The 22,555-nt window shown below is 47.8% G+C and overlaps 2 protein-coding genes across 2 annotated transcripts; one reads left to right on the plus strand and one right to left on the minus strand.

Moving 5' to 3' along the window:
* The first annotated feature begins 6,754 nt into the window (after window positions 1–6,754).
* LOC108555464 (uncharacterized) lies at window positions 6,755–15,904 on the plus strand. The gene is made up of 9 exons (XM_017911108.1): window positions 6,755–8,350; window positions 8,742–8,928; window positions 12,832–13,004; window positions 13,130–13,192; window positions 13,265–13,392; window positions 13,475–13,840; window positions 14,580–14,923; window positions 15,001–15,267; window positions 15,361–15,904. The coding sequence occupies exons 1-9, from the start codon at window positions 6,755–6,757 to the stop codon at window positions 15,801–15,803; spliced, it is 3,567 nt and encodes a 1,188-aa protein (XP_017766597.1). The 3' UTR covers window positions 15,804–15,904.
* Window positions 15,905–18,586: 2,682 nt separating this feature from the next.
* LOC108555512 (uncharacterized) lies at window positions 18,587–20,119 on the minus strand. The gene has a single exon (XM_017911173.1). The coding sequence runs from the start codon at window positions 19,737–19,739 to the stop codon at window positions 18,660–18,662; it is 1,080 nt and encodes a 359-aa protein (XP_017766662.1). The 5' UTR covers window positions 19,740–20,119; the 3' UTR covers window positions 18,587–18,659.
* Window positions 20,120–22,555: the final 2,436 nt, after the last annotated feature.

Here is a 22,555-nt window from a genome sequence, read left to right on the forward strand (position 1 = left end):
GTTGGAAAATGGCCGGAAAATTGGAAGATGTAACGTTGTTCGAGGGAACGACATGAACGGTATAAATGGAAACATTCGCGGCGCACCATACAGATTTATGTAACAAATATACGGTCTACATTTCGATCTATTCTAGTATTTGGAACAGGTTCAAGTAGACTGATATAAATTAGAAGTTCTTACCAGAAAAATCTGTCGTGACGATGAACCGAGGCATTTCACGAGGGCACGCCACTTTTCCCGGCCACGCCGCTGCTAAGAATCAACGTCACCGAAATACCGGGGAGTAAGTTGGAAAAAATAGGTCGATTAAGGGCGTCGATATCCATCAAACTGTCTCTTAAAATGTTCAGCCCGGCGATCGAAACATAATCTCGAAATGGAGAATACGAACCACGTTGGAATACGTTCGACGGAGGAAACAGAACTGCGAGGTATGCGCGGCATCGGCTAGCGATATCCTCGAACGTTACGAGAAACAAAACGTCAACAAAGACGAACTGCCTTGCGAGTATAATCCAAGAATATATACAAACCGCTCGATGTGGTCTTGGGCCTCGCAGACCATGACAAAAAATGTAAACTTTCGAACACCTTCAACGTTCATTAAAATTTCGCGAAGAATCTTCCTGTAGGACAGAAAGGGCGGGGCACGACGTTCTAATCGTACGGTGTTAGAACGCGTAATACGTGGACGATATTTCGAATTACAAAAAATTCGGCAGCAACGCGTTAGATTATCTCGATTCTATTCCTCGGATAAATGGCGTTCGTCGATTAATGTTTATTGCGCGGCGAAATGTCGTAAATAGTAATTTGCAAATACGACAAATTTTCGCGAGTGTCGTTAATGGCTGACATATTGGATCTCGATTACGTCGCAGATTAGAATAATCGTTGATTCGATCTATTTTCGAATATCCATTAACGTTTCGATTAATCTCGAAATAAGCGATACGATCTCGACGAAAAATTAGCAAGCCTAAATGCTCTAACGCTATATACGACTACGAATCGACGAGAAAAATAATACGACTTCCCGCCATTTATGCGTTCTTAGACATTACGGTTAACAACAATTTACGTACATTAACACTCACCACACTGACCAGCCGGTAGAAGACCGTGAAATCTCGTCGAATCTCGTCGAATCGCAACGAGCAGCACGATTTCTCACTTCCCGATGTACACAGTCACCGAATTTCCACGACCGATTGACAAATTAACTAGCAATTAACGAACATGTGCACCAACGGTCACCTCAACGAACACTTTTCGGGAAGAAAACGAATCAAACGTTCGTCCGATCGGCGGGCGTTAGTGCCGCCATCTGTCGGCAACCACGCGAACTCTTAACTGTCGCGTGCAGTGTTAGTTATCCACTGCGAATCACCGATTGCCGCCAAATTAAAAATTGTAGCTTTTGAAAAATAATCTTCCCATTTATACGATTACCTTTCAACGCATCTTTCATCGCGAATTCGTTCTTTTTCCAACGCTAAACTAAAAGGTACCGGTGATTTACTGTACGTTATCGTAAAATTTGCATCGTCATTTTGCTAATTATCCCGGTTCTTTTTTATCGTATAAATAATTATTCGACGGTATAAACAAGGACGCGAAGCAAACGAAATTACAATTTTTAATTCCTTCGCATTTTTTTTTTCTAATATAATTGCGACCCTGGCGCAATTAAGGCACTCGCATTTTCCATTTTCTTTTTTTTTTTTTTTCTAATATAATTGCGACCCTGGCGCAATTAAGGCACTCGCATTTTCCATTTTCTTTTTTTTTTTTTTTCTAATATAATTGCGACCCTGGCGCAATTAAGGCACTCGCATTTTCCATTTTCTTTTTTTTTTTTTTTCTAATATAATTGCGACCCTGGCGCAATTAAGGCACTCGCATTTTCCATTTTCTTTTTTTTTTTTTTTCTAATATAATTGCGACCCTGGCGCAATTAAGGCACTCGCATTTTCCATTTTCTTTTTTTTTTTTTTTCTAATATAATTGCGACCCTGGCGCAATTAAGGCACTCGCATTTTCCATTTTCTTTTTTTTTTTTTTTCTAATATAATTGCGACCCTGGCGCAATTAAGGCACTCGCATTTTCCATTTTCTTTTTTTTTTTTTTTCTAATATAATTGCGACCCTGGCGCAATTAAGGCACTCGCATTTTCCATTTTCTTTTTTTTTTTTTTTCTAATATAATTGCGACCCTGGCGCAATTAAGGCACTCGCATTTTCCATTTTCTTTTTTTTTTTTTTTCTAATATAATTGCGACCCTGGCGCAATTAAGGCACTCGCATTTTCCATTTTCTTTTTTTTTTTTTTTTTTTTTTTTTTTTTTCTCGAACTGATTCAGAAAAATGGCCCCGAAGCCGAGAAGAAATGAAACTACATTATGCATAGCGCACCATTTTGCTTGCTGCATTCTCGGGATGATAATGGCATCGTTTGAAGTGTTCGCGTAATTAATGAAGCTAAAAACTTTTGACCCTTAATTACGCTGTCCATTGTATTTCGAGAGTTCTTTCTTTCTCCGGGCTGCTGTGAGAATACGAATAAAGAATACGGGCCATATCGCAATCAACGAATGTCTCCAGAAATAAATTATATACGCCCGATCATTGTTTTCCACGCCTCTTACATATGTCGCGTTGCGTGAAATATTTAACCAACAAATTCGAGAATCGATTCGATGAAACGTTGCTTTATCGTATCTCGTCAATCCGATACCGAAGGATCGCTAAGAAAATGGCGAAAAATTCCTTAAAATCCCGTCGTGTCTCTATCAATCACTCGTCTATCGTCCATCGATCGAGAGCGCGTTATTTAAAGACCACTCGGATAGACAGCGGTCCATAAAACTTTAGCCTTCCATGTTATTTCTATAAATACAGTTTTCGACGTGCCATTGTTTAAAGCATCGAGTATTTATGTGGAACGGGTTACGGTCGGACGTAAGTTCTACCTCGCATTGTACGAAAGCGCGCACTCGATGCGCAATATACAATGAAATAATTAACGTTGGTCGACAACTCTTGCGTATTTTTAGCGCTCATCGATATCCCCCGATTGTTGGCATAAATAACGTACTCGTAAATAATAATTAAAGGTTGGAGAGAGAAATGAGCGCGAAGAAACCAACGATCGATCGGTAAGGGACCGTTCCAGTTGGATTCCTCGAGGAGCCTCGCCGGATAAGAGGAGGCCTGTATCTTTCGGTACGTAGCCGGACAGGAATTTTTACAACTAAATTTAGAGGATAATCAGGATGACGGTGGTTATCTCCATTACTCGAAGCGATCGTGTTAATAGGGTAGAAAGAAGGAACTCGGAGTAGGAAAGTCGACGAGAATCTCTTCGCTATTCCCTCCTTGAAAATTATACCTTTGCGCTTTAAACGCTTACGAACAGGGAGCTAACCGTGAGCTCGTACCTGCCACGGACATTGGCTAATCTTTCGTGCGACCTGAAACCGAGGATCATCCTTTGTTTCGAGTACGAGGTTCGAGTACGGGAAATACCTGACCGTGGAATATCTGGCAGTTTTTCCCGGATCTCGGTCACGGTATTCCCCGGACGCGCAAAGGCCGATACGATCCCGACGAATATCCACGAAGCAACCAGCCTCGGACTCGGGAGTCGATCGAACGAGCGAGCGAGCGATAGATATTTTAGGAATCCTGGCGAATTTAAAACGGCCCTGATTCCAGCGTTTAACGACGCCAAACGATCTACCCTATCCAGCGAGTCTGATCGGGGCCCCGCGAGAGTGGGTGGGCCTGACACTTGCGGTCCCAGAACGAAATCGACGGTCGAGCTTCGAATGGCGGGACAGAGCGGGGGCTGCGGCGTAAGAGTCGGGGCCCTGAGGGCCCCTCACTCGGGCTCCGGGCCCGGTATAGGAGCGGAGAGGGGCTCGAGGGGGCAAAGGCACATTCCAAGGCAGAACGGCTGCCAGTGAAGGTGGAAGGCACGAACAGTCTCTCACGATATTGCGCTCCGTTCCTATCCTCGTTGCTTCCTTTCTTCCAGAGAACTCGTCGCTCGTTTTCACCCGTCCCCGTGGGACCGTCGTGTGCCGTGCTGAGCCGTGCCGTGCCGTGCCGTGCCGTGCCTTGCCGTTCTGTGCTCTGTGCTCTGTGCTGTGCCGTTGCGATGCTATACGAGACGCGACGCGACGCGAGCCTACTCTCGCAATCGAATTAACGAGAATTCGCTGTCGACGCCGCGGCGAGCAGCGACGTGCATGTGATAGAGGTTTCGTGTTCCGCGACGCACGGTGCACCGGGTGCGCGTATACGGTCGTCTTTTTTGGCGCCACGCGCGTGGTCCAACGTTTCGAAAATGCGCACGCCTGCTTACGTACCACGGTATTCCAGTGGGAAGACCAAGGAACAGAGAGTTCGCGTCGAAAATAGACTTTTGCCTCGTGTTCAGATCCGTGCTCCGATCGTCGGGCATGCGGAAGGAGCGTCACCGGGAGACAGTGATTGAGAGGATCCGGCAGACGGGAGCACTTGAATATTCGATCGCGCAGGTGAGCCGCCACTATCTTTTCCTCTTAATACGGATACACGATGGATGCCCGATTCGCCGTGCACCCTGGACGTTTGCGTGCGAACCGAACCACTCTCCACCGTTCGGACGAAGAAAATCCCCGAGCCTGTCGAAATCATCGCCAATTCCCCGTATCTCGCCGATCCTTCGTTCGACCAACGAATAGGTTAGATTCTGCGACGTTCCGAATGTCGGTATCGCAGAATTTCGTGACGGAGTCGAAGCTGTTGACACAAGCGTTTCATTTATTTGTGACGGTGAAACCGGTATTCGTAGCAAAAGGAGCAAGGCGGATAGCTTATCTGAATGTTAGAGATTAACGGCTACTAACCTTCGGATAAAGGCTATCGTAGATTCCAGCGTAGATCTTCGATCCTCCTCCCGTGTCGAAATCGTTTTTCCGTTTCGTTTCACCCGACTCGAGCAACGTAAACCTCCGAAAACGAGCAATTTTCTGCCGCTCCGTCGCCGATCAAACGAGGACCGTAACCTCGTTGGTTACAGCGGGTTTGCGATCGCGTATAAACACCCCGAGAATATTTTTGCCCTTTTTCTCTTTTGATTTTTTATCCTTCGCGAGTGCAAGCATTCGGCGAGCACCGTTCCGCGGAGTGACCACAGCGGAGGAGAAGAGGGATCGTTGGTTTTCCGTTTGAACGAAATTAAATCCACGTGCCGCGAAGTATTCTCATTCTTCCTGCGATCGAGAGATCGTCGAACGACAGAAAAACTTAACCGCGTCCGAGCAACGCCATCGGCATCGAACTTGACCATGGCCTTCAGAGCCTTTGCGCTCGTATAACGAGATACGAGGAATGTAAGTGGCCGAGAGTCCACCGGTTGTACTTACGAGAACTACTTCGGACTGGTTGCCTGTAACTAGATGCTCGATACCAAATGTGCTTCAAGGCAGCTACCGATGTGATCGATTTTGCAGGTGAAATGCAAGAGGGCCATTAGGCTGAGCAGATTTTCCTTTAAAGTCGCCATAAATCGTCCTGGCCGGCGTCACCGGTAATGGTTAATAAGAGGATCGATAATGCGACATTTCGCGGCGGATTTTAACGCTTTTCGATATACGATGCGAGATGGTCCACATCTTCGACTTCGATACGAGCGTTTCGTACGCGTATACGCGTAGCCACGAACGCGAGCGTATACGCGACTCGTGCGAGGAGTTACAATACGGTGCAGTTACGGTACTTCGAGCTGACACCGTGTTAAATGTATCTATCGTAATGATCGCGACGGTGATGCTCCTAGTTGATCGATGGAACCTGTATGCCACGCGACATGCAACTCTTCTTTCCGGTGCAAGCAGCGTACGCGATGCCGTTAATCGACTTCCCGCGAAAGATGGACCGATGCTTTCCGACGGCGGTTATTATCGGTATTCTTCTCGGGGTATCTTATTTCTTAACAAGGTAAATATGGAGCAAATTATAGGGCGGAATTCTTTCGAACAAGTACAATGGCGAACGGTGAAAGCCACACTTCGCAACTCCAGAAGAATCGTCTAATATTCGCCGAGATATTTATACAAGTTGCTCGAAAGCTATTCGAGAAGTTTTAACGACGGAAGGCGCTAATAGGCTGCGAAAGTTTTCCGCGTTTCCGCGTCCGGAACGGATGCGATATCCGCAGTTAGCATCGTCCCATTACTCGGGACCCGCGTTGCGTCGTAATTGGGAGATTCGTTAGTTCCTTAACCGATTGCCCATCTGCCCGTATAGATGACGGACGAATCGCGAGCCTCGCGAATTCGTGGCAATCGCGGATATTTTGCAGGGATCGTTGCTTTCATTTTTCGCGCACGCACGCAGCTTACGCTGACTCCCGCTGTTTTGTAATCCGAAACGATTTATCAGGTTCAATGAGGCGGCGGTACGGAAACGAATCGGCTCTCGACGAGATGCGAGAAACGCGCTACGACTGACCCGCGAACCGTTCGTGATCGATCGCGATCGCGAAAATGGACGTGTTCACCGGCGTATCTCTGTCCCTCGCGCGCGCGCTCGCTCGCGCTCTGTTGCTCGCTGTCGGGTTCTTAGATGCCCCGATAGAGGATTAATCGATGGAAGGCTGTTATACCGTGTGGTTGGCCGTGGCTCGAATTTTCAAGGATAATTAATCGTTGGTTTGTTTGCATCGATTCACGCAATCTCTGTGGTATTTTCAGGTATTACAATGTCCCAGCCGCAATTAACCACCGACCTGGACGTTCCGGAAAGTCCGCAACACTCTTGCCAATGCTCCGCAATGAGTAGCATGGATTCCATGAGAACGCAGAGGGACAGAGCGGAGAGGAGCGTGGGAAGTACAAGAATTTCCAACAACCAAGAACTCCCTAGGGGTTTAGAGGCACTTCAGAGTGCTTTCGAACCAATAAGAAGACTGGAAAGTCCACTATCTCATCAGGAAAGCCAACAGATCAATTTGGAGAATACCAGGAATGTGGATATCTTGGAACATCAAGCGGGCTTATCGCCGAATACGAGATCGATGGAAGGTCAAAGCGGGATTTTGTCCAGACACGGTCATAATCTTTCGTGCAGTCCGAGGAACTTGGATCTTTCGCGAAACTTGGCGTTCGAGGCTGCACGAAGAGTTCAGGAATCCGGCAACTTGCAGGATAACCAACACAGCCTAACCTCCAGCCCTAGTCCTTTGTTGGAGTCTAGTTCAGCCTTGCTCGAGACGTCCACGAAAGATCTGGACAAGCAGCTCGACGATCATGCCGGGTTATCGCAGAAGCCAGCCGCTTCGAGCAAAGATAAGCTGAAGAATATTCAGCAGGTCCTGAATCCTTATCAACACCATCACGAGCCGACGTCAGCGGAACGCAACGTCCACGGACATTTCCACGGCGATACTCATGCCCACGTTCACAAGCATGCCGACAATTTCCGAAGCACCACGAATTTGGACGTCGGAGATGGACTGATGGGATTTCAGCAACATCAACGACAACACACTCATCATCACCACGGAAACACCAAGACCACGAACGTGACCCATCATCACGGGCCGACGACCGTGCATCATCCGCACGGCCCGCAAGGAATGGCGGGACATCATCACGGAAATCTGGCGCCTAGTTTGACTAGCCATGTTCACGGAAACTCTGGCCCCCTGAGTAGTTCCGGTTCGAATCACGGAAATCAGAGCGCGACGGGAAATCCGAGTGGTCATCACCATCCGAATCCGATACCAACCTCTACCGCCATGGGACACAGAAATTCACCGACCAGCCATCATCGTCTCGGTGGTAACACTGGCCTCGGCAGTCATTACCCTTCGAACTCTGGTTTCTCCAGCGATCATCACGGCACTTCCAGCGCGATGAGCGGAGCTTCGTCTAATTCGAGCATGTTAAATCATGGCGGCTCGCCGGCGGTTCATCGACACGTGGTTAACGCGAATAGCAGCCTTTCGACTACGCCGCTGGCTAGCCATCATCATGGCAGTTCTTCGGGAAGTTTAACCGGACATTCTAGCGTGAATCATCATCATGTCAGCTCTGGCATATCCTGCGAGTCTTCTTCGTCCAACGCGAACACGAGAACGCACAGTCGTTTGGATCACGTCCACGATCATCATCACCATTTGCAACAAGTGCATTCGTTGCACACCAGCCATCCCGATTCCCGGCAAAGAGACAGAGCACCGTCCAGTCTAGAGCATCATGGACATCATCACGGTCACATGCACAGTCACGGTCATCAACATCCGCAGAGCAGCGATACCAAAAATACGTCACTCATCGGCGTGGATTCGATACAGGTAACTCTTATCCCTTTGCTTTTCTCTTTTATTCAAATTTCCCGCGAGTCGGGAAATTTTCTATTCGAATCCCAAAGAAAACTTCGTTTCGACAGTTTCGAACGTTTGATTAATTCAACGTATTTCGCAACAATTTCGCCCGAAATCTAAACACGTCTGCAGACGACAACGATCGTTAATCATTAGCGCATTTACCCACTGACGCAAATTAGTTACTCGCATGACTTCTGTATTACCGTTCATTACGCAATTTACCAACGCGATTACGGCAACGGTGCTTTAAACGTAATTTAATTATACGTACACCGCGTTGTACGAGCTTATCCGCATTGCCCTCTTCGAGCTTCCCCTTCCAGGAAATTTCTTTCGACGTGAAACTTTTAATATTCAGGTGTCGGCTCCTTCGAAAAGCAAATGTCAATGTCACGTGGTGCAAACCGGAGGAAACAAGAGAGGGCAAGAGGGCGAGAGCGACGGAGGTGTCGAAGTGACATCGAGAACGCATCAACCCCCTGCGCTTCCTCCGCGACCGCCCCCTAGACCAACTAGAAGATACGAAACAACGTCTGTCAATCAATGTAAGTGTTTGCTGCGTTTCGCGTCACATCGCGAACCATTTTCGCCTCTTTTTCAGAAATTTCGCGATAATTACCCAGCGTGGCCGATAACGGACGCGAAGTCTGATACTCGAAACAGAACGCGATATCTGTCGCAATACCGAATATCGATATCTCGTACGCGATGGCTTGCCAATTTGAATGGCGGATGCGCGATATCGCTTCTATTCGAAGCACTCTTCCCATCCCCGTTTGATTTCCGCTTAAAGCGAGCATGTCGAGCAGTCGGACAGTGTTTCCTGAAACTCGGACGAAATTAGACGTACAGACGGGAGATAGCCAGTAGCTCCATCCTTAGTCGTTTCACCTGACGGTCATCGGAATGTCTGCAGTATCAGCAGGATGAGGAGCTAGAACGCGTATCGCTGTTGTCCCCTTTATCAATAGTGGACATGCGTTATCGACACTGAGCCGCATCGTTGACCGATTCTACTTGCTTCGAGGAACAACCCCCGTGGAATTTCAACCCTCGACCGCGTCGAGTCGCTCGAATCGTCACGGTATATCGACCAGTCGATGCTCGCAGCGAGCGAGAGCAGAAGCATCGTGTCGAAGAATGCTGCGAATCGAACAACAGGCTACGATACTTTTACGTTCTCTGCCATTAATCTCGGCTGGCTGGTGAATGGCCGTGCAAGGAATGCCATCTTGGATGTCCCTTCAAAGGAATCCTGGGCTTCAGTTTCGGCCCGAAATCACCACCACCACCACCACCTGTGGGACACCTCAGCGTGCGGGCCAGCAGAGATCTCGTGGAGTGCCTCTCGAGTTGTTGTGCTCTCGCATTCGTCTGAAAAGGATCTAATCGAACGTGCAAGAACGCCGAGGAAGAAATAGCTGGAAGAAACGTGGCATCGAAGTGACACTTCTTCGGTACACCGACAAACAAGATTCCTCGTAAACGTGATCACGCTGAACGACGACCCTATCGGGCAACGGTATAAAAATAATCGACATTGCTGATGATCCTACGCGTACGTACACCGATTAACGAGACGGTGCACGGCGAACAATTGACCTTGACAAGATTTACCCCCGTGAGAACACGTGATGCGCAAACGTAGTTCGTAAACGATCGAGGAAGACGTGGAAGAAAAGTGCGTGTCGTAATTTTCCATCCGTTTTGTCCGTTTTTCCAACGCAATTTCGCTAATCGATCTCTCGACGCGACGAGGAAACGAGTGCGCGACTGGAATATCGCGAAAGTTTCGCCACGTCGATTTCTCGCTGAAGAGAGATACCGTTGGTGACTGACACGTGTTAGCCGATAAGAACAAAAGAGTGATCGGGACATCGAAGGTGGTGAACTTTGTCTTGGCAGTGCGACTCGTAGCCAAGAAGATGGATGGATATCCAGTACTCCAGATAGTGCGATGTCGACTTGGAATGGAAATGGAGATGGATAACCAGGGTTATCCGTTCACAATGGCGGCACACTCGCATTCCCATTTGCCGCATCCGGCAAACCACGCGCACTTCCCGAGATCGCATTACCCTCACCCTTGCGGTATGCCGATTAACCCTTCTTGTTAATTTATCAATCGGTCCTGCAACCCCAGTCTGTCTCTACCGCTCAACTGCATACTCGTATAATCTCCAATTAGCTATTCCATTAAGCCGCCTTTCGCGCAATAAAGTTACCGAAATAATCCCCTAGAATATTCGCGTCCGCCTGTCATAGGGGACGAAACGTTCTTTTAACTTAAACTTTCCACGCGTCAGTTCGAAAACTCAAAGTCCAAAGTCTTTTCGAGTACTTGCTCTTCGTAAAATCTCTACAGTGCACGTCGTATAACGGGAAATGTATCGCGTAGTACCCACGGTCTATTTTTATTTGCAAACAGATACATTGCATAGCCATAGAAGGTCACGTGGACAACAAAAGGTTGTCGTATAAATAGATATCGACTGGCTTCTTAATAAAACAGGTTTAACGTTGCTTGCTGGACAGGTAACTCGGTAAAGATTTTAAAGAATCGAAACTTGGTTAGTTTTTCAAACTCGTAACAGCGTCGAGAATTCGGCTAGTATGGGAGATCGAAGAGATGGATTTAAGCAGAGAGAGAGAGAGAGAGAGAGAGAGAGAGAGAGAGAGAGAGAGAGTAGAAGATCGAAGCTATTTAATCCACGGGGAACCCGCGGTTATCTAAAGGGCTGGTTTTTCAAGGAAAATCAGGGAACCTGCCGTTTCCTTTTACCCTTGAAATACATTGTGTTTGCACGCTGGCATTTGAATCCCAGTCTCGCTTCGCTGGCTTCGAAAGCTTCGTTTCACCAAATCGTAACTATACAAGTGCAGGTAGCGAAGGTACACTATGACAATTCGATCCTAAATCTTGGTTGCATTCACGAGATGTAGCAGGTATCCCGAGGAATCCGGTAAAATGGCTTTTCGTGCTTTCAATAGAGACTACGACAAGCTAGAAGCAAGGTTGCGTACATTGAAATCGGGAAAAACGATTTTCAAGTCATTGGGAACGAAATTCCGGTTGGCCTACCTCCCTCTCTTTTCGTTTTTCTTTTCTCTTTTCTCTTTTCCATTTTCGGGGGAGGGGAAATGTATCGTTGAAGGGAACTAGTCGTGGAAAAAGCACGGTCTTCTATTTCTCTCCGCTTTGGGATGTATTCGCCGAGGTTCGACAATAGTCGGATTTGTCAAAACAGAAGAACGACGTTGACCATTTTATCGCGACGAAAGGTTGGTTCTCAGGAACGTAATATCCGAATTGCGCACGGCTGTGCGAATAACAGCCTCTGGTTGTTCCTATTCCGAGAGAATTTTTTCAATTTCGCCCCAGCCGCGCAATCTTCATAGATTTTACTCGTTGGCAGAAAAATAATTAGATTTTTAATTACACAAGATGATCTCTCCACTTGTCCTCCAGGCCCGTGCTATAGAAAGGCACAGTACCCTCCTTTATTAATGGGAAACCTGATTAAAAAGTTCAGCTCTGTCGATTCTCTCTCCGGAGAGAGAGAATCTGCCATTGTCTTTGAAGCGACGTAGCGTCGACGCTTCCATCGCTCAACATTCATCGAAGGAATTTCCAATACAGCGTAGTCGGCTCAATTGCGAGCTTTGACAACAAAAGTTGAGCCTGGATGATCGAGAATGGAATAGCTCGGCTACGTAACAGAAAAAGTCGCACTCGTGCGATGCTTGCACGGCTAGCAGGCAATTTCGTACGCTGCCGTATTTTAATACGATACTTTGCCGTCTGCGCTATGGGTTCGCTGGTTAATCGCGAACATTGTACGCGATTCGAGCGAGCCGAAGGGAATACGCGTGTGCCTTGCTAATCGTCATCGAACCACCGATCATTTTTCTCCGCTGTCCCTTTCTTCTTTCGCTTGGAAAGCAAATCTAGTTAGCAGAGAAGAAAGGGAATCGAGTCGATCTAGGGGGTAATCACTGACTAACAAGATTCGAGGAATTTCGCTCACGGCACGTTTCCCATTGTGGTTAGATCAAAGCTCCCGTTGTTGGGTTCTCACGCAAGGACAATCATTATCCCGTGAAAGAAGGAACCAGCACGATGGGAATAAGTCTTGCAGGACCTTTTTCTGAAAAGGGTCGATAGTCGTACAAAAGATTCCGTTTGGCCGTCGAAAAATATCCTTCGAGCTATTTCGCGTTTCATACGGAGATCCTTTGAAGCGATGGCGGCGGAGAGATTATCGGGACGCGAAATATTACGTCCGGCTGGAAGACGCTAATTTTTCACAGACGAAAATATTCGAGACGTTCCATTGAGGATTTTTCAAGCATACCCCAACTGTCCCCTAACTCCCGAACTCTGCTTTCCCTTTTTAATTCTCCGCCTATCGCTCGCATGCTATCAGTGACCGATTTTAATTTTACAGGCCACACGGGGGAAGGTGGTTGCTGCAAGAAGTACGTTGTCCTTTGTTGCCTTTGTGGTGGGTTGAGCGCTGCGGTTGGTAGTCTCTTTTTGGCGGTACACGCGGTCCTTTCAGCCCACACGGCCAGCTTAGCTCTCTTTGAGACTGTACCATCTTACATTCCTGGCATAATGGTAAGAGGCAAAGATCGGAGTCTATCAACCGATCTCCCTTTAACGAGACCGCGTACGAGAACAATGCAAACGCGAGATATTTAGACCACTGCGGATAATCACGCGTATTCGATATTGATTTCCAGTTAATCCTAATGGGTCTCTTCACGATGCTACTTGCCAGACGGAAGCACAGATACGGACTTTTGGTAAGCAACTTTCCGAGCAAAATATTACCCCCGATCTCCCTTCTATCGATAACTTTTCAACTTTTCGCGCAGATGAAAGTGTGCGGATCAGTCGGTGTGGTGTGCGCGTTGGTGTGCGTCCTCGTCACCGTCACCACCACGGTCATACACATGTCCCGGCTGCAAGGTCTTCGGAAATGCGTCTACACCGCGAAAGCGAGGTATGTACTTGGAGCTGATCGCCTATTTTTACACCAAGCCACCATTCGATCGATACTTCCGATTCGATAATTATCGTATCAGGTCGTGCACGTGCTACGGCGCGCCGGAAGGAGACCCTGGAGTTCTTTTCGAAGGCACTCCCCACTGCGAGGCAGTCCACGGTGCCTTACACGCCTGTCTGAGGGCCCTGTTCGGGGTTTCGGTCGCTGGAATCTTGGCTTGCATATTCTCGTGCATGCTGGTGTACCAGTTGCTAAGTCACGAGAAGAAGAAGATGTACTGGGAGCAGTTGGAGCTGAGATGCAGATCTCTGTACGGGCAAGGAGGCACCGTGGGACCGGCGACTGGTTCCTGCGGATGTTGCAACGACTGCGGCGGCGCTAGTCCATGGTGGGCGCAGACACCCGGAAATCTTTACACGCCGAATCCTGACTTGGCGCCATCGAGGTTCGTATGTCCGAATGATCCGGCCGCAAATTTACAACAGACCGACCTCGAGAACGCCAATGTCTGCTCAAAGGGATCCGAAGGGATCGCGCTGGGCAACGAAACTGCGTTGCATCCGAAAAATGTCGGGCATAAGTTAAGCATAACAATGGCAGACATGGTCGGCACTGTTATCGCGACGTTGCGAATTACGATACCGGGATGCTGTGCCCCGCGATGGACTTCATTGAGAAATTATCGATGCGATTCGAATGCACCGTGTGCACTTACCCTCGAGCGTAACGATACATATTCAATGGATTTCATTCACGAATGTCACGAATATCGGGAACGGGGTGCAATAAACTCGTAAACAAGGCAACGATCCCCGAAGGCCTCGGGATACATTGTATTCCGGTAATCCGCTAATGTATGGCATTAATTAAGCCGGAATTCCATTCCGCTTCTGGCATTTGGAGGAGAGGTTTCTTCGTCTTGGAAATAAATTATAATGGACGACGCGCTGTTGGAAGATCGCTTTCGCTGAAATGAGTGGGAAAAAAGACGGATCGCGTCCGCCAATTAATCTAAGAGCCATCGCGATATATTATGCGAAAAATTCAGTTTCATCGGGAAAGAAACGGCAGCGCGGAAAGGACGAGCTTGCCGCGTTTAAAATTCGTTTCTTGCGCGATGAGAGAGTAGATACGGGATTAAACGTCGCAGCGAATTCAAGGGAACCGTTCTTTTTACCTTGCAGACGATGGCGACTACCCTGGTCCAGATCCAGAGGACCAGCTCCGAGCCCAGACTCGAATTATGGCTTTCATACTCAGGCCAGACAGACCGAGGCTAACGTAGAAAACACAAATGGCCCCTACAGTGTCCTTAATTCTCAATCGAGCGGTCCCTATTCCGTTTTAAACGCACAGAACGGTCCGTACACCCCTAGCACGGCTTCTTACAGTGTTCTAGAGACTCCGGTGCCGTTATGGGGTCCTCCGCCGCCTTATAGCGACCCGAACAGCCCTGCTAGGCGACCGCAAGTAGCCGAACAAAGGCCCAGAATTGCCAAACGAATAGAGAACTTCGAGAACAATGAAGGTGAGAAACGAAACGCGTATTAAGGGTGGAAGCGCATGAAAGAACGCTCTCGAAACCGCGAAATACCGTCTTTACAGATCACAGATCGAGGTCTGCGAAACGTCCCTCCGATAACTACGAAAATGCCGAAGAAATATCGAACAGCACAGACCCAGAGGGAGGGAACGAGGGCACCATGAAAGGCAGACGAACTAGGAAGCCTTTAAAGGGTGTAGAGAACGGAGCGTTCCAGCAGGAAGCGAATCCTGGGCCGAAACAGTCGGAAAGTGAACTGTACTTTGGTGACGTGTCCTCGTGTTGCGGGCCCGAGAGTAGTTTCTACGATTTGGCCGTTGAGAAAGAAGGTATATAACGACAGCGCGAAGATGGAACGATTGGAAAGAAAATAAGATGGGTCGCCATCGATCGGCACTGATTATTCACCTCAATTTTCATAGGTGCGGAACATTCAGAGGGCGTAGATTACCTAGCAGCTCGCCTAGGTAAACGGCAACTGTCAAAGAGATCCAGGATGCCTCTGCCATTGCCATCGGACAATGGTGACATACCATCCGACAATTACGCGAACAGTGACGAACCCAGAAGCGCCAGGGGACCGTTCCTGGCGCCTGACGCGCAGTACGAAGTCATTCAACAAGGTCGATACTCTTACTACACGTCCAAGGACGACGAACAGCTTCAAGAAGGTCCTGCGACCTCGGGATACTTCAGAGAGGAGGAGACTGAACGGGGAAGGGAGAGGGATTACAGGGATTACAGGAGTAGCCAGGAAGAGGAAACGCCTCAATGTTGCTTGAGCGATTCAACGACGCTGGACTCGGGTTGGCAAAGTGGTGAACAGCAACAGTCGGATGACAATGTCAGACCGGTTAACGTGTGATCGCGCTTATTCTTAGATAATTAACGGGATAGCTGTCGAGGAATAGTAGTATTAAGTCAGACTAGGGGGAGAGCCAAGACGAGAAAATGGTCGCTGAGAATTGTGCCCGCTGGTAGCCTCGTGTTTTGCATTACCTTCGAGAACCTTGATCCAGGTGCAGCAACGGTCCACGAACTGTCACGAACTAGATAGCAAACTGTCCATGTAGAATACAAAGATGGTGATAAGAGTGCAAATCTAAGATTACCGTATTCGTCATAGAATCTAAGTGATGTGATTTGTGGTACAGTAGCTTAAGGTATAAACCGTAACCGTTTAGAGCATAAGCGAATAGAGATGTACGTGTTGGATCGTGTTCTTTTTTTTTTCTTTTTTTTTCTTTCGTCACGATTGACGTATTACTACAAGTCTGAAAGGGATTACGACGAGCAGACTCTGACGACGACAGAGTACACGTGAGAAATCCTACGTAACGATGTATTTTTATTAATTAAACGATGTCGCCCATGTTGTTCGTAATATTAATCGCTAATCTATGTCGGAGAACTTGGTGAATCGGGAGTGAGAGAGAGGGAGAGAAAGAGAGAAAGCGTGAGAAAGAGAGAGAGAGAGAGAGAGAGAGAAAGATTAGTCTCATAGGTAATATGCCAAAGAAAAGGTCTCTAGAGAGAAGACGAGGACGTTAATGGAAAGGAAAAAGATTTTCCAGGGTAGTTTCGTTGCTGGATCCCTCGATGGAGACTTTTACTTTGGCGACTCGTTAGAAACGTCCATGTACAAACGTGTGCTTTACTCTTGCCAATATCTCGCTAGACGTCAGCTCGATTTCGCACTTAGGCGTTAATTATCGCGAAATTGTTCACCGTTCAACGATAAGTTCCAATTTGAGCACGTTCAAGCTTACTATAAATTCTCGGTCACTGCCATTCCAACGCTCGTTCCTTTCTCACAACCGTATAGGGATGTGACAAAACGTTTTCGCACGTCTACGGACAGAAAATCTGAATTTTACCAACTCGCATTCGGAATTTGACCATTGGTTCGTGGAGAAGATTCGTTACGCGTCGTACGAGGCAAACGAGCGAGTAATCGTGCTCGTGATCTGTGTTAGCTTTGTCGAGCTTTTTACGTAGTAGGGTCGCATCCGCTTTCAAACATACAATTCAGGTGGACCAAGATCGATATATATATATATATAAATATATACAGAAAGAGAGAGATTGTTTTACTGAATTAGTATTACAGATTAGAATATCGCCGATCGTCTATCGCCGTTATAGATCGTTCGTTAGATGACACACGGAACAGATGCATATTTTATAACCAAGATTCACGAATGAAAGAGACAAGGCCAGCTTAGGGGGGGGTAGTTTAACGTTGTTTACTCGATAAAGTGTACCTTAACAGCGATACGTAGCAAGTCCGATACATTGTCGAACGATGTAACTAACAATGATTAAGAATAAAGCTTTGTTTTGTAAAGAAACCGCGCGTGGCTCGATGAATTGTAGTAATTCTCTCGGGTGTAATAAACTGAAAGAGCAAAAAGAAGCTGAGTGAAAAATGCAAAAATCCAGACCAAACGTCCAAAATGTCCTTTCCCGCGCGTTCCTCGCGCGTCGATCCGATCGGAGAAACGGATATAAACGTGACACTAATTGTCTCCAGGTCAACGATTTTATCACGGCCGATATGTCACTGAAACACACCCAGGTAAGCATTTAACGAGGAATGCGGGATCTATAGCGAGCGCAGCTATTGTCAGCGATTTTCTTAGTAAACTCCCGCGCTCCGTGCGCGTTGGCCAATATCAGATTATGAGATTTCGCAACAGACGGCACGATCGTTGAACTTTCGCAATACGTGTGCACACACGAGAGAGGCCAGGCCATTGTACGTAACATTAATTTCGCGTAATCTAGATTGATCGCTCGCGGTAACGGCCGGGTAAAAAGCAACCTATCGTTACCGATCTACCAGCCTGCATTTGTACATACTTATATTCAAGTTCAACCGACCGCAGCGATGAATGAACGCTATTAGAAATAGCATATCTTGATTAGCGTAACACGCACCAGAGGTATTCCCGATTACTGAATCACATCGAGCGAGATCTGTCACGGAAGAAGGAGTCGCGTACATTTATCAGCGCGCATTCGCGTGTCTCTCGATTAATTATCAGGAATAAGGAAATTTATAAGTAGTTCCCTCTGAAACGTTCTCTGCCTAATAGGAGAACAATGCAATCTCGCTGAACAGCCTTTTCATTCTCCCAAGATCTCATCGGGCCGAGTTCAAGAATGGCTCGCCGCTATATAAGCTGAATCATTTAATTAACAGAGGTAAAGGAACGTGGCGACTGAAGTTAATAAATCGCAATTAAACTGTTTTCTAGGATCGCGTCTTTGGCGATAAGATCTTTCGGAATGAAGACTCGTTGCAAGCGGCTGCTACCGTTCTTTAACTGTATCCACTCGGCCGTTTGACTCGTTTGTGCGGCAGCTGTGTCACGATCATTACGGACTTTGCGTTTAACAGTCCGCTTCCACCGAGCTGAACTAATTAACGAAACCGTCAATGGAGAGAATAATCGGTAACCGTTTATTGCGTCGGCTCGACGTTACTTCGCGTAATAAGAATTGCCACGATGATGGCCTCCGTCGAGCGGATGGTACTATCCTACAGTTATAATCGTATATATGTCGCAAAGACAATTGCGTAGATTCTGAGATCGAAGGCTGCGAGTAAATTACCACGAAATTACCCCGTTGTCATTTTAATAGTCGGAACTGCCGTTGATAACGGACGTCGGGATTCGCAATTCTATCGTCTCTTCCCACGTCTGACGTTTTCATCCTAAGAACAGGATCCCTCGGCGGTACGATGCGCTGCCTGGTTCGTCAGGAACCTTTCCACCCTTTCCCTGAATTCCCTGCTGGATTCCGGCAGAGGTAACCTCGGTCCTGAACTTCTAACATTGTGCAGCGCGGTGAGGTTCTGCAGGTTCTCGGACAGTCTGCTGTCGTGATCCAAAATGTCCGGCCTCGGAGGCGGCGATTTCCTCTTTCCCGCTGCTCTGGCTTCCAACTTTCCGTTCCCAGTTGCTCCATTCGCGTAGCTACTTTCCGGCAACCGATTCATCATTCCTCGCAGCGCTATTCTCGCGCTTAGAGCGGACCAAAACGCTTCGAGAAGAGACGCGACCAACACGTTTACCGCGAGCAAGATCTTCGTGTGCGAGGACACGGTGTAATCGCCGTGCCAGAGTGTCATCACGCTGCTCTTGATCATTTCCAAGCATTCCTCGGTGACGTTAGCCGAATCTCGTGGTAAACTCCCGTTGGCTTTCCAATCGTGATCATCCTCTTCAGGAGCGCTGGTGGATACATTGGACACGTTGTCGAAGACAATGCCAGGTGTAGAGGAGTAGATAGGAGCGTTCGAAGCTTGGTCATAGATTCCACTGAGATTGAAAGTGTCCTCGTTCGGCGGTATCGCCTCGTTCGACAGAGTGTCGTTCTTAAAGTGTTCCCCGAGGTGAGTAGGATTCATCGGTTGCTCGAGAATTTTCTCGAACGACCACAAAGGACCTCTGCTCTCCGTGGCAGCCGCGATGTCGAACACCGTGGCAATGAAGCAGAGAATCGCTGCTATCAAGGAGAATAGGCTGCCGTAAAAGAAGATGGCGATATTTCTATCGATGTACCATCTTCTCCAAGCGAGCAGGCCGGTCACGAAAGGAACTAAACACGCGACCGATAGGATTGGACCTTGAAGAGATAAGGCCAGGCTACCCAGCAGAAGGGAAAGTGCACCCAGACCAAAATGCACGAAGGACAGACCTCCCACGGTCGATGCCGAGTAACGCCGCTCGGATGGATACAGAGAAGACAAGGCTGGCTTCGTTTTCACCTTTATCACGTACACGTTCTCCATCGTTGTTCGCTTCGCGAATTTTCTCGCGAATTTTCACGCGAATCGATCGATTCCACGGACCGCGGCGAACCAGAGCAGAGACGAGAGCGACTAAGGCAGGAAAAGGGAGTTTTCGATGACACGAGTGGAAATTTCACAGCTACGGCGATGATCCATCCTCGGTGCGGTTAAATTTTCCAGACGTACGTATGCAATGGAATATGAACCTGGATCCCTCGAGCGGAAATTGCCTCGCGCTTCCTGTCGTTTCAGAGGCAAAGGCACTTGACCGTGGACGATATATACCGTGTGTTACGAAGTCACGAAAGAGGTACGAACGACGGTGCAAGGATGAGCCTTGACGCGTGACAGCAGACGGATCGTAGGTAAACGCGTTCGTGGCGAAGATCCAGGACTGGTTCTCGGCTCGCGACTGTGACCATTCGACAATCGCGTAGCGAAACTGTTGAAACGTAAAACCAGACGAAATGAACGATAATTTCCGTACGACCAGAAACCAGCTGCCGGCCAATTATGCTAACCGCCTGGATTTAATTGAAATCTTCGTCCCACCGTCGCATGGATTTCTTCGCGGCTCTCGGCGAACAGCGCGGGCACGCTTGTGCAATTCGTTTGTAACAATGGAACGAGGACGAAAACTCGCGAAGAGGGAAGAACCACACAACCGCGACTGCATCCAATAAGCGTGAACGTGGAACGGTAAATAGGTTTAACAACCCGCCGCGTCGTCGTTAATTCCACTTCTTTTTCTCCTCTCTGCGAATATTATGCAACAGCGGTTGATTATGAAGCGATGCAATTATCTCGATTGTACGCGTATATCGGCGCTGGCTGGCGGGGCTGTTCTCAGACGCCGTTTTCTCCGATCTCTTGCCTCTTTGTGCCAGCCGTTCTGGATTTTCGATCTCTTGGGAAATCACTGATCCAGTTTCTGGCCACGAGAGCCGTCTGGTCTGTCACCGATCACGATCCACCGATAATATCCTTCTCCTCGTCGATCGTTCCTCGGACTCGCGCCAATCTTTCCATCCGCTTCTCTCCAACGGCCGCTGTCGGTTAATCGAGACAACGGTGCAATTAACGCGATTAAGATCGTCGAAGAAAACGACAACGAGCGATTATCTACGGACAGTTACTCCGAACCGCGCTGATCCTTTTCAACCGAACCCGCGTTTCCTCTGCGTACCTAATTCCAGCGCAACCTCTATCCTCCATCGATCCGAAACTCGAGTTTAATGGAACTTGCCGCGGACCAGTTGGTTATTTCGCGACTAATTCAGGAGAACGGATTGTCCGCGAAAGACACTCCGGTAGAGACTGAGCTGCAAACGAAGACTAGTTCGGGCTGAAATTACTATGAGATCCTGAACAGGCCTCCCACGCGGTCGGTTTGCAGTGAAAGGGACAACAGAGTACGATGGATAGATGAACCTTCGCGTTGTTTTAAGCCTTCTTCACACCACTTTCCGCGCTCGTGAAACCATGTCACGCTCGCAGGCAAGAAACGCTACTGCTATCGTATTTTCCGACGGAAGAAATATTCCATATCGAACAGAGATATTCGATTATCCAATGGATCGAGTGTCTACCAGACGCGCGAGATATTCGCGATAATTTTGTTACGATTTACGAGCAACTTCGCGAGCGAATATACGTATCCTGCATAATCCTCCTCGGTGATTACGCTAACCTTTATTCTTCGCGATCAGAAATACACGGGCTCGGCACACGACCTTTTCTCCGAGACGTTGGAATAACGTAAAGGTAATGCTGCTTATTTTCTAGCGAATAAAGGGTCGAAGCACGAAGAGTCATTCCATCTACTCGGTTTATGCGGTTTCACGCGGAGAGCATTTCTAACGATACAGATTAATCGACTGCGCTGTTTTAATAGAGAGATCGAAAGGAAGGTCAATCAAGATTATTACGATCCGCGAGCCCTTGGTTCCATCAACTACTCTCCATTACCGTAGATTATCTTTCAAGTATATTTCTCCAGCCTATTGCTCGGCCTCCAACTGCAGGATTAAACAATTCCACGGGAAATACCGAGGGAACGAGCAAACGCGAAAGTGGTAATGGGAAAAGATTGGATGACTCAGAATGGTGGTGGAAACGTGCGACAAAAGAGGGACCGAAAAATGGCACGTTTTGGCACGTGGCGCGTGAACAACTACTGCCGCGTGTACCCCTGTTTCTCAAATCGATTTCCGAACACACCCCTGCGAGCAATCGCCACCCGTTTGGTTCGAACATCGTTGACCTAACGGACGGAAATTATTACGATCGACAGAGAAATATGTTAACGCGAAGTTGACCGCAAGAAAAGAGAAAAGTGCACTTTCTCGATCTTCCGGAACAAAATTCTTCCGTCGTTGATCAATCGCTGGAGCAGAAAATCTGCTACACTTTCCTGCAGATGAATTGCAATCCTGCGGAGCATATCGGAGAACTGCCGCTTAATAGGGGCGAAAAGAAACCTGTTACGAGAAAATACCTCCATTTTCTTCGTAATAGATCATTCGCTTTCTTGCTGTACGTACACTGAAACGCAGCTGTGAATATGTTAATGATAAAGCCACGAACGAGGTGTCGTATCACGGACACTTTTCCTGCCCTCGATTCCTGATACGAACGCTGTTTTCGCTGCACCGCGTTCTCCCGGCCATTTTTCCGTCCAAGCCTTTCGAATCTTTGGAAGAACCGATTGCATTCGCTCGAGCATGAAGCCGGCAACTTTTTCCGGGAATCCATCCTCGCTAATAGCGAAAACGTCATCTGCGTATACGTGTCCTCTCGGCCCAACATTCGAGTCA

This window comes from Eufriesea mexicana, unplaced genomic scaffold, assembly GCF_001483705.2.
Source record: "Eufriesea mexicana isolate 0111107269 unplaced genomic scaffold, ASM148370v2 scaffold124, whole genome shotgun sequence".
NCBI lineage: Eukaryota > Metazoa > Arthropoda > Insecta > Hymenoptera > Apidae > Eufriesea > Eufriesea mexicana.